We start from the raw sequence: 17924 nt of genomic DNA, 5'->3' as shown, positions 1-17924 counted from the left end.
TGCCAATGCAGGGGACACGGGTTCGTGCCCCGGTCCAGGAGGATCCCACATGCCGCAGAGTGGCTGGACCCGTGAGCCATGGCCGCTGAGCCTGTGCGTCTGGAGCCTGTGCTCCGCAGCGGGAGAGGCCACAACAGTGAGAGGCCCGCGTACCGCAAAAAAAAAAAACAAAAAAAACCCAGTACAGATGGGAATATTCTACATCTGGATCATGGTGGTTGTTACCTGACTATATGTATTTGTCAAAACTTTCCAGATGGTACTCTAGAAAAGATAAATTATGCCTTAATTTTTTTAAAAAAGAAAAGGGGGAGAAAAGTAATATGGCAGCACATGGGAAAAATCATGAATGGATATCTGCAAGAAAGCAAATGGGAACGTGAAATGTAGCATCACATCTCATGTGAAATGAGCTAGTACATTCCAAACAGCAAATTCATCTCCCAGGAATGAAAGGAGGAAAAGGCTCAGGCTTGAGAGTCAGAAGGAACATATAGACTGAAACAGGCTGTGCGATTTTAAGTAAGTCATCTAACTTCTCTGTGCCTCAGTTCCCTCAGCTGAAACATGTGTAAAATGAAACACCTATCTGAAACACTTTTGGGGAGAATGAAATGAGAAAATGTACATAAAATGTCCAGCAGTGGGTCTGCACCTGGCAAGCACTGAGTAGATGGTAAATGGAAACAAAACACAAGCTCATCTTCTTAATCAAGGCCTTCCTCTGAGGTCCTCTGGTCCTGAATGAGGGGGTTCCATTTCCATACTACAGTCTAAACAGTTGGCAAATGAGTGGTCAAGCAATGCTACCAGGTTAGACAAAACTCAAATCTCCTCGGAGTCAGGGGAATGAGGAAATGCAGTGCATGCTTCCAGAAAAACCTGAATTTTTGCCAGAAGCAAAATTCCCACAAGAAATTTTCAACAAGTTCCCAAATGTCTCATGCAGACATGACAGCACAAATGAATTCATCAATGAAATGATTTATCCTGGCAAACTTCCCTGAGTGGAAGCAGCTATAGTCTACATAAAAAGGAGAGAGAGATGAAAGAAAGAAAATTCCTATTCTTCAAATCAAAAGTAATTAATTTTCTGAATGGAGACTAGTTATTATTTGGAGGGAAAAGGCATGAATATTTTCTATTCCTGGTTACAATTTGTCTTCAGAAGGTAAACAGACCAAGCTGAGAGTCACAACATACTGGATTCTACTGATTTCATACTCAAGATAAATTAAGCAATTAATTCTTGCAGAGGAATTGGGTAAAATTTGTAGTTAATGTGTCCTTTAAAGCAATAATACATGACTTAAAAGTTCAGAATTTGATTCATTACAAATTTAACAGTAATATTTAAACATATTAGTTCAGCGTACCTTGCATGACTGTAACTCAATTCAAAGATCCTGAAACTGACATATATACATTAATATGTATAAAATGGATAACTAATAAGAACCTGCTTATAAAAAAGTAAATAAAATAAAATTCAAAAGAAAAAAAAAAGGATCCTGAATTCTCATTAGTTGAAAGAAACTATTCCTCCTTAAAAGCTCTTAAAACACCTACGTCTCCTCTATGACTCATAGTTAAGCCTCCTTACAGGAAGCCACGGCAGATTTTCCCATTACCTGTTCAGTGGGTCACAATTAAATAATAACTAGAGTTATACAGTCATTACATTAGTTCTCCACCTAGTAGAAAAAACCTCTCAATTATTTTAGAGAAGGTTCAAATTCACTTAGGGAATTCTCTTGGAGTCATCTTTATTTTCTGCCTCTCTGATTAAGAATCTCCTTCAGCTGAATAACATTAAATGTTGTGTTCCTCATGTGATTTTTAAAATTAATATTAAGTCAGGTATCAGAAATCAAGTCCATGGTAAAAACTTGTTAATAATCCAGAAACTTTATTGACACTTAAATGTCAAACTAGCTCAGCAGTTGTCAAAATGTGGGCCTACACCAGCAGCATCTGCATATCCTGGGAATTTGTTAGACACTGAGATTCTCAGCCCCACCCCAGAACTACTGAATCAAAACTCTTCAGGGTGGACCCCACAATCTGTGCTTTAACAAGCCCTCCTGGTGCCTCTGACGTACCCTAAACGTGAAGAACTGTGATCTAGCTAATTCTGGCAAAAACATTTGAGGCCTCAGGCTAATCTTGATATGATGATCCAAGTGGATGAACTCACAGACAGATTTAACCCCCTCCCCCCAAAAACCCATAATGTTCTTCTTTAGTTTCTAGTGATCCCTAGCAGCAATGTGGAAAGGAAGAATTTGTTTCACTCCAAATAATCGAATGAGGATTTTTGTGTTTGGAGAGTTACTTGAAAGAAGCAATTGGTCCCTATGTCCAGTTCAAAATCATCAGGACATTTTGGACACAAAAAGTGATAAGGTCATTATGACATTGCTAACAATGAACACCTTAGTGAATTCTACATCTTGTTTCTGGATAATGGTAAGGATGGCAGCCTAACATTCAAACTGTATCAGAGCAGTCATCCTGCATAGCAAGTCTCAGTGGGCGGACCTTTCCTGAGCATCTATTATATGTGCCAGCTCAACTCATTGGCTCCAAAGATACTGAGAATGAGTAGTAAACACATTCACAAATACAACAGTAGATGTTGAGAGTAAAATAATTGAAGTGGAGGCTGAATTTTTCATTGGTAGATAATGTGCCTCAGTTTTTCAAAATGTCCTATCTGAGATCAGGTATTCATTCCATCTGAGGTAGCCAATGCCCGTAGGTCAGTCTGCAGGCAACAAAGTAAAAGGCCAACTGTGTTAAAATGGGAAGGGATACAAAAGTATTCACCTGCCAGTCTCAAAAAACCCACATTCTGAGTTCTAATACAAGCTCACGTTCAATATCATCACATAAACTTGCGATACTCCTAAACAATTCATTTAATCCTTTCCAGTTAAATTTTACATCATCAAAACATTAAAGAAAATGTCCAATAAAGTGAAATCTATAAACCCCAAGCAACAGGCTACTAACAATGCTTTATTGAGAAAAGCCTTTGCAAAACATGGTGTATTGAAATGGAATAGCATTCCACCCAAAAGGAATGAGGTACTGATACATGCTACAACATGGATGAATCTTGAAAACATTATGCTACGTGAATGAAGTCAGACACCAGAGGCTACGTATCATACAATTCTATTTATATAAATGCTCAGAAGAGACACATCTATAGAAAAAGAAAGTAGATTAGTGACTGCCAGGGCTAGGGTCAGAGAGAATGAGGAATGACTGTTCATGGAGTTTCTTTTGGGGGTGATTAAAATGTCCTATAATTAGATAGTGGTGATGGTTGCACAGTTTTGTGAATATACTAAAACCCACTGAACTGAACAATTTAAAAAGATGAATTGTATGCCATGCAAATTATATCTTAATTTTAAAATTTCACCAGATACACAGGGAATGTGGTTTAGGTGGCATGCAAATCAGTATTCTCTGGTTTATTTTTATACTACAGTGAGATTTTCTTTAAATAATAATCTAAGTACCAAGAGGGCCTGGCTTTGTTATTAAAACAGATCTATAACAGAAACATAAATTCAACAGGTATGTATTTGATGACCACAGTACTTTTAAAAAATGTCTTCCCCTCTCCAGAATCAATTGTATGGTTTTAGAGAAAACCAGGACCAGATTCCTCGCACGTCGTAAATGTCAACCGTGTGCGTCACACCATCTCTGAGCACTTTCATAAAGCTTTTAGAATTTAAATTATGTGCATATACCTGGCAAGCTATTGGCAATTATCACCATATAGCAATGCAATGCCCATTAGTTACAACACAGAAATGATTTCTTTTTGTAAAGGTTACTGTGCCAAGAGCAGCACCATCTACTGGATAAAACTATAGGTTAATATCTACTTTATTATGAACAATCTATTAGGATCCTCTAACTGTAAAGAGTAAAATATGTGTGCTCACAAACGGAGGTACATTTTCTAACTTTCGGGTTAATGGCTCCAAACCTATTATATGCCATCGTAATAGAACATCTTCATGAAGGAAAAAAAGACATTTCTTTAATAGAATACAAAAATCCAGTCTTACAATCCTTCCAGAAAATGCCCGGAACACTTGAATCTGCATCCCAGGTAAAGATTCTAACTGGCTCTTTCAGGAGACAGTTTCAGTATTAAATGTGTAACCTGGAAGGTGGTGGGTAAAAGATGAATCCCTGAATACCTATATCAACCTGCAGCTCTCCTCTGACTTTGGCAGCAGTGGCAGAATGTTGACAGAAATTCTGATTGAAACTTTTTTTTAAAGTAACTGCCCAGACTTGAATGTGACTAAATTAAAAGTACTGAAAACACTAACAAGTCAGGTTGGTGCCTGTTCCTGTTACTACCTTTCGGGCGTGTGTGTGCGTGTGTGTGTGTGTGTGTGTGTGTGTGTGTGTGTGTGTTTAATTCGCATCAGACACGTGTATTCCTCATTCAAGCCCATAAATATCCGTAGCATGAACTAAACAGCAAGAATGCGATACAATACGTAGCCCCGCACCAAGGGTGTATTTATCTTTTTATGTATATCTAAAAGGCTCTTTTCCACACTTTGCAAAGAGGAGGAGAAGAGCTGCGAGGACAAGAAGCGTGACGGGCAAGCCCCCCTCTCCTGGCCGCGGGAGCAGCATCCCCGCGGGCAGGTGAACTGTGGCGGAGGTGCGAGGTGGGGAGGGGGCGCGTTCTCCCACGCTGCCGACACCCCGTCGTGCCGCCGCGACACGGTGGGGGCTCCCCAGTCCGCCGTCCCTCTTGCCTCCTTGCTAGATGGCGGCGCGGCAGCAAGTACCGAAAGCTCTGAAATCCCCCCTCCCGTGTCCCAAACGATCCCACAGGGGAAACCCCGCCGAGGTCTTAACACTCACCCAGGCGGCAAACACAGAGGAGCTGAATACAGGCGAGAAAGCGCTTTAGGATTCGCATTTCCAGACGATCCGGGGGCTCCCACCGCGCGGCTCCTCGGCGTGTCTGGATGGAGAGGGAGGGGACGCGAAGGAAATGTTCTCTCCTCCAGTGTATAGACTGGTGCGAGGCTGTGTGTGCGCGCGAGCGTGTGTGTGTGTGTGTGTGTGTGTGTATGAGAGAGAGAGAGAGAGAGAGAGAGAGAGAGAGAGAGAGAGAGAGAGAGAGAGAGAGAGAGAGAGAGAGGCGGGGGGAGAGGGAGAGAGAGAGAGAAGGACAGAAATAACCTAGGGGTGGACGCGTGGTGCTCGCGGGCCCGGGAGCCGCTAGCCGAGGCGCATGTCGGGCGGGCAGGACTCGGTCTCCCAGACCAGCAGCGGTCGCGGTCTGAGCTCTCGGAGCGCCACGACGCCTGTGTGCCGGGTGCGCGCTCGGGCAGGGCCGTGCGCGCCGCGGTTCGGCGGGGGCGCCGCCGCGCGCGGGGCTGGAGGGGCGCGGCTGCCGTTCGGGGGCCGGGGGCCGGGTCCCGGGGTAGCGATTCACAGAGCGACACCCCCTCCCCCCTGGCCCCTGCTAGTAGCTTCGTTGCCCCGGAGTTTGTGGAACCTGCTGGGGTTTAGAATCTTCGTGGAGAAAATGTCTCTTCATTAAGACTACTTCATCCCTTTGGAAGAGGAGGCCCGACCCCCATTGTCCCGCACAGCCAGAGATTGACCTTTGGGGTTCACCCCTGGAAATGTTTTTCATTTGGTTGTTTTCCTGCCCGCCTATGCTAAGTGGGTACAATCAGAAAGTGGTGGAGTCGCCTGGGTAACCTGGGTTCCCCTTTCCACTTTCTTTCCATTTTCCAAAGCACCAGAGTAGTTCCAGACCACATTTCCTTCCGGGCAGTTGACTGCCAATAATCTCTGGCCCTAATTGTGACCAGTCAGACCCTGACCCTGTCCCAGACTCCAATCAAATTGTCCTGCTGTGCACAGCTGCCGGGAGGAACTTTCAACTCTGCCGTGGTCCTTCCGGACGCACCGAACTACCCAAGTGCCTCCTTGCACAGAGTCGCAAGAGAAGATTTTTTAATCGCTCGATTGCAGGATATACAAAAGAGATATAACACATGCCTTGTGCTGCCTCAGAGCTGGAAATGTCACGTTGTACGTGCTTGTTTCTATGTGCTTTCTATTTGTATACTTATATAAGACCCCGTTTGTCGCCTTTCAGGAGTCCACTCGAAGGCACAGAAAGTCAAGTTGTGGAATTATCCCTGTATTCTCAGCAATCATTTGATGTAGGTTATCTGTACAGTGTGTACTCCTGTGTCCTGTACTTGTCTCAAAAATAGTATTTTAGCTTTAAATTTTTAAAGAAAGCGTATCACATACAAAATTGGGTTCTGAATGTATTTTGAGTGTTACTACCAGTTCTCCCTAACATCCACAGCCTCTGAACACTAAGTTAAATATGCAGAGCTAATGATGCAATTTGCTGTTGCTTCAGAAATTGATTACAGTCGTGTAATAAATTTCAAATCTATACAGAACGTTTATTCAGGAATACATATAAATATTAAGAAAGTGACCCTGGATCTTATTCTTCCTGTGAATAAAAATAGAAATGCTGCAATTTTTATAAGAATTATGATCTTTTATAAGATTGATGATTGCTCCTGTGAGTTTCCACTTTGGAAGAAAAATTTTGCTTGCATAGCAAGAAGTGTGTATATAATCTAGAAATGCACTGAAAGGGCAGAGAAAGGGTTTAATATGGACTAGAGCAGGCAGAGAAATTTTCCTAGAGATGTGTAGTTAATCCAGAAGGACTGGCTGGAAAACAATTGATGTCAAAGGGGGTGGAGACAAGAATGAAAGAAGCAGATGTTTCGTGCTATAAAAACTACATGGATTAAATTTGAGCAGATTGAGTGGGGTCAGACCCTGGGAACTTTGATTTCCTAGTGGAGGAGCTTATACCTGAAATACTAAGCAAGAGGTAACCACAGAAGACACCTCCAAGAACTTTATTTGTTGAGAAGCTAGGTTTGCTCAGGGGCATGTATGGTGTTCTAGGAGGTCTCGATTATCAAATCTACCTCACTAGACTGCCAGAATAACCCAACAGTAACAAAATTTACCCTAACTCCCCTCTTACTTGGCCCCAAAGTCACACCACTAGTCACTTTTTTGAGTTAGATCATGAAACAACGGCACTGTTGAAATCAAAGTTACTCTGATAAAAAGGGCAGGTAGACCTTGTGGTTTCTGCTAATCCCATTCTCACAGTTAAAAGTACTGTCATTTACCTGGGAAGGTACAAAAGCCACCATGAGAGAGTAGTCAAGTTGCTGCTGAGGTTTGTATGGGGAGCAGGATGGAAACCAATTCTACATGACTGAGTGATCGCAATGGAAAACTGATTTGCAGGACCAAATCAGTGGATCTAATAGTCCTGAGGAGGGCAATGGAATAGGAGGCTTAGGAGGTTCAGTCCTTGGAAAATAGGTCCTTGCAACAGCCCAGGTGTGAAGGAGAAGCCATCAAAAGGGCGGGAACATCAAAAACATTGTAACTCACATTTCACAATTTTATGGCGGTCATGGCCATTTCTGAGATGGGTTACCTGATCAGTATACATTGGCTATTGAAAGTTATAAACCCATAAAATCACATGCATCCATTCACAGGCTGAATCAATCAATCTATCTACCTATTTATTCATGTATAAATATAGATATATTCTCTCTATATTTATACATATATTTTATATTTATATTCTTTATTTAATATATATTCAAGGTATATTTTGTGTGTAGGTGTGCTGGTAAAGTTTATTTACAGTATGCTGTTTCATGTCAATCACATATAAGTCCCAGAAATTTGTATTTACATACAGAGTTCAGTACATTCTTGGAAGGATACATTTTTTTCCAAAAATAATAACAAAACAGGATACTATTAATATGATAGTTGGGTAACTTAATGAACATCTTGCTTCTTGGGGGTCTCTCTGGGATTTTAGTGTGAACTCTATCTAGAGGCTGCCAGTGGCAATTCATGAGAGAGTCATAGAGTTCTTCACTTTTCACCATAAGCCCTTTGTTTAATTCCTCAATGTTCAAATGAAGATTTGGATCTTCCAGTGGGTCTTCATTTTAGTTTTCAGCCAGAGCTGTGGCTTCCTCAAACATAACCAAAGTTTCAGGCAGACATCGAGAGTTCTCTTGTGCAGAAGAAGCTTGTGTCCATTTCCATCTATTGCATAGCCACAGCTGTAGCCAGAAAGAGAATAACAGTTGTGCTGTTGCTCATACCAGTTGCCAAAAGGGTAACCCTGGTGGGGCTGGAACTCTGGTTTCACTCTTTTTAATGTCAATGCAAATAAGCAATAAACAATTTATATCAAGGAATAGAAGAGAGTTTTATTTGAGCCAGACTGAGGACTATAGCCTGGAAGACACAGATTCAAGAAGCACTTGAACTGTGTTCTGCCAGACTACAAAATGGGGGAGGCTTTTATAGGCAAAACCCTCAAAATTACATAAGTTATTTGTCCAGAATTGGGATTGAAACTGGCAAGAAGTAAGGGTGCTTGTTGAGCAAGGATTGGTTGGGGTCTGAGTTGGTTGCATAGTTACAAGGGGAGACCTTGAGACCACAAGGTTGCAGCTGGCAGCTGCTAGCAGATATTGTTCTGAAAATGGCTGGTGGTGTCTTTGAGTTTGATACAGTGCAGAAAATTCAAGTTCTCAGTGATGCAGGAACGTGTCTGAAACCACATCCACAATAGCCACGTGGCTCGATTTTGAATACGTGAACCACAGTTACTCCATTTTGATTTTTACATGCATTCTTTCTTTAATGGCTAAAGCAGATGTATAATGCATGTTTGACAGGCCATAAGACAGACTTTTCTAGGTAGCATAAAGTTCAAGCCAAACCATATGTAAGCCAGAATGATTTCCTCATACCTGAATATGTGAAAATTTCTTCCATTAGCTGGTACCAATAATAAATTATTTTGTTGAGCTATGCCAACAAAATAAACTGGAGAGTAAATATCTATATCTATAACTCTATCTATCTCTATTTCTATAGGTTCTTTAAAATTCATCCTTGACATTCACTCATTCATTCAACATATTTCTATTGCGTATCCACTATGTATCATGCATTGCTTTAGGTGATGACCATCCAAGTATGAATTACTCTGTTCCTACCATAAAGGAATTCAGTATCAGATAGGAGACGAAGACATAACCACTACAAAATGCCATTGTAGAGGATTGCCATATAAAGTACAGGATGCCAAAGTTAAATTTGAATTTCAGATTAAATGGTGAATAATTTTTAGTACAAAATAATGTTAGTGCATTATAATACTAAATTTAATGAATTAAAATGAAGTAATTTAATAAATAATTTTGAATATAGTAAATACTTTTTTTTTAGTACAAAGTAACTTTTAATGTACTCCCATGCAATGTTTGGGACCTATTTCTATTTTTAAAAGTTCATTGTTTATCTGAAACTCAAATTTAACTGGATGTCCTGAATTTTTATTTGCTAAATCTGACCATTTCCCTTTTGTGTGTCTGGGAATTGTCTGATGTCAGGGCTAGTCATTTGTGGTTGTGAAATGCCCATGGTTTCCCATGTGTCCTTACTCAGCAAATTATTTCCAAAGCGTTCCTAACATGAATAAAGATAGAGGCAGATGGTGGAAGGGGGGTGTTGTATCTGCAGAATCTGTTTGACTCATAAATTCAGTGGAAGGGCTAGGAAACTACAGAATGTTGTAGAGTCACTGAATAAAACATGGCATTAAAGGGGAAGTAAAATATCTGTACTTCTTATACTATCACAGTAATATGTTGTTCCCATTTGGCTCACATACATTATTGCTTATTTTTATCCATTGTCACTGACAAATGTATTTGAGCAGAAATCATTAGGTTGGATCAATTAAATATTTACACTCTGAGAAATTAATTGTTATTTTTTTAGAAGTAAAATACTTCTTAGCTGTTAGTAGTATTAAGATAATTGTTAGTTGTACTAAGACAAATATGTTCACTAGAATGGGAGAGGCGATTCTTCTTCTACATTGTGCTGGTTATAAGCTAATGACTGATATTTCAACAGCTACACATGGCCGATCCCTTTTCCCCACCCCATGACCATCTCTATTATAAAACATAATAGAATAATCATAATTTTCTTTTCCCCTGACAACCGTGATCTGAACTCCATTGTTCAAAAAGTTCCAAAGGAATGTATCCTCAAATTCATATGGCATTAAAGAGATCCACATGGCCAAATTTAGGTTTATTGCTACTTTCATTTCCTCACCATTTAAAGGTGAAAACACATTTCTCCCTGTTCAATCAGAGACAAGCATGGGATTTAAAGTGTTCCTACAAGCTTAATATTTACCTGCTCTCTAGGACTTTGAAAAATGTCCAGGATAGTGTTAGACTAGAAAGCAAGTGTGTAAAACATATTCTACAAGCCAGAGAATCAGCATTGGACTGGGTCACTGGAATGAGCCGTTCCATCTCAAATGCATAAACATTCCTGATAAATGGTCACTTGGCTGTTTCTTGCTTATCTCCAGTCAAAAATAACATACAGCCACTCTAGATGATCCATTATACTTTTGACAATATTAAAAATCATTATGTTCACCTTTATTTTTAGCCAAAATATTCTCTCTCTATAACTGCCATCCATCTGATTTTAGGGCCAGAACAAATCTCATCCCTTGTAGAAAGAACTGCTTTTCTCTAATCCCAGATAATGAGGTTTCCCTTTTCTGGCTAAATGCTCATTCTTCCAAGCTTGATTTGAACCCCCTGACTCTTCTGGAGCCAATGGTCCATCATTTCTTTGAATCTCTCCCTCCTGATTTATTCTTCTCACTAGGCTATTAAAATATTTTTCCATTAAAAAAATCTTTTCTTGACCACATTCCTCATTATAATTATAGTACCGGGTGTATCTTCCTTCATAATCTTCTTGTAAGAATAGACTATAATAATTATCTCCACTTCCTTACCTCCCATTTCTCTCAAACAACTAACACTAGGTTTCTGCCTTCCTTATTCCACTTATAGAGGTCTTTAAACGGTGTAAAAATCACATTCTAATGGTCTTGCAAGTGCATAGTACCCGAAACTAAAAACTCATAATTCTTCCTAAGCTAGCACTTTCTAGAGTCCACAAAACTTTAGAAGTTTCCTTATCCTCTTCTTCCTCACCACCCCCATCTAATCAGTCACCAAGTCCTACAGCTTACTCTTAAATTCCATCCTGTCTCTACCATGATTTCTTTACATAATCAATGGGCCTGGCATATATTCTGTACTTAATTAATGTTTAAATATATGAACTAATTTATTGAAAAAGGGCTGCTGTCAGACCAGTACTACCAGCTACTTCTCTTGCCTGCTTATAAAAAGGTTCCAGAGAGTTCTGTGATGTTTCCCTGTCAGTTCCTAGATACTAACTTAGATCCTCAGACTCAGGAGGTATCCCATCTCTCTTGACTTACTGGCTGGCTTTTTTGATTACAGACATAGACAGCTCATGACATATTTGCCTTAACTTAGAATTTACTTGGTGGTGTTTTTTTTTTTTTTTTTTTTTTTTTTTTTTTTTTTGCGGTACACGGGCCTCTCACTGTTGTGGCCTCTCCCGTTGCGGAGCACAGGCTCCGGATGCGCAGGCCCAGCGGCCATGGCTCACGGGCCCAGCCGCTCTGCGGCATATGGGATCCTCCCAGACCGGGGCACGAACCCGTATCCCCTGCATCGGCAGGCGGACTCTCAACCACTGCGCCACCAGGGAGGCCCTACTTGGTGGTTTTTGTTCTTCAGCTGACAGCACGGCTAGCAGGCCTAGAACCCCTGCCGTGCATTCCCAGCCTACTATGATCTTCTCTCCCCTTCCTGCACAATTAACCACTTCTCCACTGACTCCATGCAAGCAGAGAACAGGCTGGGCCTGAGAACTTCAAACTTTCCCTATTGTTTCCAGCGGCAGTATTTGGCCATTAGTTAATTTAAAATTTTGAGAGTTAAGAAACATCTGTATTTCTGGGCTGTTACAAAACCTTGACATTTGCCATTGGCCATTCTCTCTAAGTATCTTCTTTTACTTACATTATTTCTAGACAGCTTCTCCAGTTCCCTAAAGTAGGAATAAAAGCTGAGGAGGCCCATAACCCTGGAGGAGTCTCTCATTAATTTCATAAGAAATAATATGACTCAAACATTTAATACAGTTGAGAAGCTGATATAAACCAAAGTTCTAGAAAACTAATTAATGATCAATGCTTTACTGTATCTCTCATCATAATAGTGATTGTAGACACATGTACATGGCAACTATTAGGTACCAAGCATTGTTCTAAAGGTGTAGTATATAATCGTCTAATCCTCCAGCAAATGTATGATGTGCATAGCTTTACCATCTTCCCAGTCTCATGGGAAAACTGAGGCAAAATGATTTGTCCAGTCACACAGATTGTAAATGACAGACTTTGGGTGTGAACCCATATATCCAAATATAATGTACACTGCCTCTCCCTGAAGACACTTAAGAGATTGTATACCAACTAATCCCTAACCAAACTCAGTCCAGGTGCCTTACATGGTTGGAAATGTGTTCCTACTTTGCTTTCCTGATACATAGTACACTTTACAAGCTTATCCCATGTCAAATGTCAGTAACATGAACAGTGTGTGAAGTGAGAAATAAATACCAACCCAGGAATTCAAATGTGCTGCCTGCCCAAATAAGATTATTATTATCCTGAGAATAATACTGGCTTGTGTTTCTCTTCAGTTACCTAAGTAGATATATCTTGGAACAAACAAACCCCTGGCAGGATTTGGGAAATCGGTATAGTGGAGCAGAAGGTGACATCAAGATGGAGAACAGAGGGATGCCATTAAGACCCTTGTTTTCTTCCCTGAATCCTCCAGCACCTGGTGAATTTCCAAAATCTTATCAAGAAAACAGCATATGACAGTAGTAATATTTATCCTTTATTGACTTGACTATCAACTCTCTGCCAAATATTTTTGCATCTGTTATCTTTAATCACACCCAAACTCCAAATTAGATATATCATTTCTCCATTTTGCTGATGTTTCCCAAGGCTGAAATAGCTTAGCATTACTCAGGGTCAAAGAACTTGTGATGGTAGAATTGGAATTAAAAACCGAGTTTCTCTGATTTCGGTGTGTATGCTCTTCCCATACACATACCTTGAATTTAGTCAGCCAGAGGAAGGCATCTTTCTCAAGCAGCGGTAGCTTGGTACTTACCATATCCCCTAGTGGGCGCCACAGTTCAAACTGAATTGACAAGATTTCTGCTTGCTCTATATTCTAATGAAACGTTCTTCATAGCATTTATGCCTATCTTTGCATATGTACACTTGACAAGTTAAAATTTGAAGGCCAATGAAGCATGTTTAGTAGCATGAAGAGATGCCTAATGATACGGGTAAATTAAAATAACAAAAACCAGGACTTCCCTGGTGGCGCAGTGGTTGAGAGTCTGCCTGCCGATGCAGGGGACACGGGTTCGTGCCCCGGTCTGGGAAGATCCCACGTGCCGCGGAGCGGCTGGGCCCGTGAGCCATGGCCGCTGAGCCTGCGCGTCCGGAGCCTGTGCTCTGCAACAGGTGAGGCCACAACAGTGAGAGGCCCACGTAATGCAAAAAAAAAAAAAAAAAATAATAATAATAACAAAAACCAAAATGGGGAAATACATAATGAAAAGTGAGTATATCAGGATGGGCTAGGGTATACTGCAATTAACAAAGAAAATTAAAGTATCTGGGACTTGACCAGACAAAAAGTTTATTTCTTGATCACTGGAAGCCAGATTAGCTGCCTTGAATATTGTTGTTCAGGAATCCAGGCTGCTTTGAGCTTTTGGCATCTCCTTCTCAACATGCGTTTTCACAATTTCAAGGAAAGAGAGTGCTTGGGCATCTTGCACTGTCAACGGAAATATTTCCACACAGATATGACATATATCACTTCTCTTCCAACCCATTTGTTTTCCAAAGTACCTAGAAGGAAAGGAGAAATGAATATGGGTAAATAATAGATATGTCTTCTACACAGAGTGAAAACGAGAGAGAGATAGAGAGAGAGAGAGAGAGAAGGAGAGTATAAAATAAAGGGATATAAAGAAACTCAAAATCAATAGAGCACACTGTTTCATGATTGCATAATGGTAATTGTTTTGCTATCTTTTCTTAGGTTCTGAATGTTAAAAATTATTCTAAAGTCTTTCAGAGAAAAATACCGATGTAAATCTCCACTGTCAGGGTTGGAACAGCTCACAGAATTGTTAACCCATACCCTCCATCGATCTTTGGGGTGTTGCTCCAACCCAGAAAGCTTCTGTAGAAGGTTGAAGAGGGTGGATGGATAAGAGTGAAGCGGCTGACTATGACAGCAAGGCAAATAGCTTGTATTACAAAAGAAAATCACTTCTCTGAATCTTTCCTACCTTTTTTTTTTTTGCCTTTGAAAGGAAAAATGTTGATTACATCAATATACTTTAAGATCATGAAGGCATGAACTCATTTCTTGTGTTTATAATAGCACTAGTCATTCCAGCACTGCTTAGAAAATGAAAAATGATTTTACCACTTTTAACTTGAGCCTTATTTCTTTCATTTTACAGTAAGAATATAGTTTTTAAAAGAACTATTGCTGGAAATAAGTAAAAGGCTGGAGGAAAGAACATGGTCCTTCAGCTCAACTGAGGGACATTGTGCTCCTGTCTTTTACACTCAGAGCTAATGTAATCTGTTACATACAAATTGAATGGGCTTTCCAGATTTTCACATACCTGTAACAGGTTATTGAAGAATATAGACTCGTAGAGGTACTTACTTTTTTTTTTTTTTTTGCGGTACACGGGCCTCTCACTGTTGTGGCCTCTCCCGTTGCGGAGCACAGGCTCCGGACGCGCAGGCTCAGCGGCCATGGCTCACGGGCCCAGCCACTCCACAGCATGTGGGATCTTCCCGGACCGGGGCACGAACCTGTGTCCCCTGCATCGGCAGGCGGACTCTCAACCACTGCGCCACCAGGGAAGCCCTGAGTTTACATTTTTTTTCACTAACTGTCCTTAATAATTACTATGTTGTAAACTGCTTTTCCCATCTCTTATTGCATCTTGGTTAGAGTCTATTAATTTTTCTGGCACTTTTTGTCTATTAAAACTCTATACTCGGGGCTTCCCTGGTGGCGCAGTAGTTAAGAATCTGCCTGCCAATGCAGGGGACGTGGGTTCGTGCCCTGGTCTGGGAAGATCCCACATGCTGCGGAGCAGCTAAGCCTGTGCACCACAACTACTGAGCCTGCGCTCTACAGCCAGTGAGCCACAAATGCCACAACTACTGAAGCCCGCATGCCTAGAGCCTGTGTTCCTCAACAAAAGAAGCCACTGCAATGAGAAGCCTGCACACCACAACAGAGTAGCCCTCACTCTCCGCAACTAGAGAACAGCCCGCGCGCAGTCATGAAGGCCCAACGCAGCCAAAAATAAATAAAAATTTTAAAAAACCTCACAAACTCAACACTCAAGTCTACAACATCAATATTGTATGGATTCAAAGCTCTTTTTCTTCTCCAGGGATAGATAGACTCAAGCAGCTTGGTGGTGGTACATTCTTCTTACAGGATTTTCACTCCTAAATCCTCTAAGAGCTCTGACTCCTCAGGGCTTGGGATAGAGCTATGAGAGAAAAGTGGCAAATATCGCCTCACTTATCAGTATGATGACACAATCCTCTTCTTACTTTTCTTGCCACTTCTCTATCATTGATTGGCTGTCAGTGCCTTTTGGAGGGTATTCAAAGACTAACTCTTGATCTTTGGGCAAATATGTGGATGGTTTGGCACTTCTCCACTACAAAGTTTTCTGATGTGCATGATCCAGTCCTGGACTACGCCATGTTACATGGCAAAGGGGAATTAAAGTTGCAGAGAAAATTAAGGTTGCTTCTCAGCCTCCAGAGGAAGTAAATTTCGGTTGTTCATAAGCCTATGGTATTTCTGTTATAGCCATTTGAACAGACTACAGCACCTTCTAATTTTTATTTTCTCTCCCACGTTTTTGTCTTTGCTTCCTGGAAGACTTTTCTCAACTCTTCCAACACATCTATTGAGTTTATTGTTTCTCTTACCATAATTTTAATTTTCAAGAGGTCTTTTTGGTCACTAAATGTACTTTAAGAGCAGTATCTTGTTCTTATTCCATGAATGCTGCATTTTACCATTTATTTTACACTCTTCAGAGACTAAAATCTCCTTTCTCTACCCAAGGAAGAAAAATAAATGTCCAATCAGTAATGAACAATTATAAGACACCATAGAGACTTCAGTACAACATTAACATTTGAGGGGGGAGGAGATTATGACATGGAATAGTCTAAAGTCCATATAATCTAATTTTCTAAGGATTCTCATTGTAGAGAGATCTCATAGCAGTTATGTTCATATGGGATATACGGCACAAGTAGTTTCTCCTTTCCCCCAAAATAAGACTAAATAAGCTAAAATTTACATGAGAAATCAACAGCTTAGGTGATCATGATAATAATAATGGTGAAGTTTAACACTTTTTTAGAATAGGAAAGAAATTTAGAAATTCTTTTATACTTCAATAAAACTGAGATTACTCAGATATCTAATATAAGCAGTTATTTACTTAAATGACCAAGTTACTAAGTAATCTATCTAGTTAGTAAGAAAGCCAGAACTAAAACTCAAATATATTTATACTTAGTCCTCTTTCTACAACACCAGGCAGCCAATTCTATTATTTATGATTTCTTTTTTTGATAGGACTTTAGAATATAGTGGTCATTGGCAAACATTCTATTATTAAACATTCTCTTATTAAAATAATAATAAATATTTTCTCCAGAACACATTATTTCTAGAAATTATGCTTCCTTAAAATATCCACTGATCCTATACTGTGTGCCTCCTTGGCTCCTCTCCACCTATCTAACTGTTCAAATTATGCTAGATAAAATCAACTGTTGATTTCCTAACAGTAGTAACAGATCCTATGGATTATCTCCCTCAACATGTATTCCAATCCCTTCGAGCATGCAGAGACTGGAAAGCTAACAAAACTACATTTCTCAGACTCACTTGAAGCTAGAATTCCACCCATCAGATGACGTAGGGGAGACCTATTTGGAAGTAAGTGCAGTTAGGCATTGGGAACCCCCTTTTTTCACTGGTGCAAATAGCAGTAGAGGTGGCCTAATTCTGGGGCTGGCAGCTGTTTTGCAAGTTCCTCATTCTACAGATTTCTTATTGAATCCGAGACAGCATATATTTGTACTTTACAATCTAATTATCATAATTATCATGTAGTATTTGCATGCTATTCCATTTAATATCCAAATCATAACCTTATTGAACGTTTTTCCTATTATGGATTTTTTATTGATGGCTTCCAATTTTTACTATTATAAATAATATTGCAGTGGAAGTCTGAATGCATAAAGTTGTGTCCTTTAAATTATTTTTCTCCTAAGGGTAAATAGAAATGAGATTATGAGTTGAAAGTCATACTCACTTTTATACGACCTTATTATGAAGATATGCCTGAAAAAGGGCCTTTTCTGGACAGAGGGCAGAAAAATGGATGTATGAACAAACTGGGAGAATTGTTAAGTCATCCTCTGAGACTAGGGAGCAATCATTTTGTCCTGATTTCCTCTGCAGACCTACAGGCTGAGAAGATTCCTCTTTATGGAATGATGTCAATCAAAACTAGGTGCAGGCCTGGTGGCGCAGTGGTTGAGAGTCCGCCTGCTGATGCAGGGGACCGGGTTCGTGTCCCAGTCCGGGAAGATCCCACATGCCACGGAGCAGCTGGGCCCGTGGGCCATGGCCTCTGAGCCTGTGCGTCCGGAGCCTGTGCTCCGC

The 17924-nt window shown here is 40.4% G+C and overlaps 1 protein-coding gene across 3 annotated transcripts in view; it reads right to left on the bottom strand.

Moving 5' to 3' along the window:
* Window positions 1–5382, bottom strand: part of PTPRZ1 (protein tyrosine phosphatase receptor type Z1) — a 174375-nt gene extending 168993 nt beyond the window's left edge. For all 3 annotated transcript variants that reach the window (XM_060108768.1, XM_060108766.1, XM_060108767.1), the window contains exon 1: window positions 4915–5382. In XM_060108768.1, the coding sequence (XP_059964751.1) occupies window positions 4915–4972 (58 nt within the window). In that variant the 5' untranslated portion in view covers window positions 4973–5382. The remainder of the gene's footprint in view (window positions 1–4914) is intronic.
* Window positions 5383–17924: the final 12542 nt, after the last annotated feature.

The sequence above is a fragment of the Mesoplodon densirostris genome, chromosome 9 (assembly GCF_025265405.1).
Source record: "Mesoplodon densirostris isolate mMesDen1 chromosome 9, mMesDen1 primary haplotype, whole genome shotgun sequence".
Taxonomy (NCBI): Eukaryota; Metazoa; Chordata; class Mammalia; order Artiodactyla; family Ziphiidae; genus Mesoplodon; species Mesoplodon densirostris.
The sequence above is the reverse complement of the archived record's forward strand: the minus strand, read 5'-3'. Positions and strand labels throughout refer to the sequence as shown.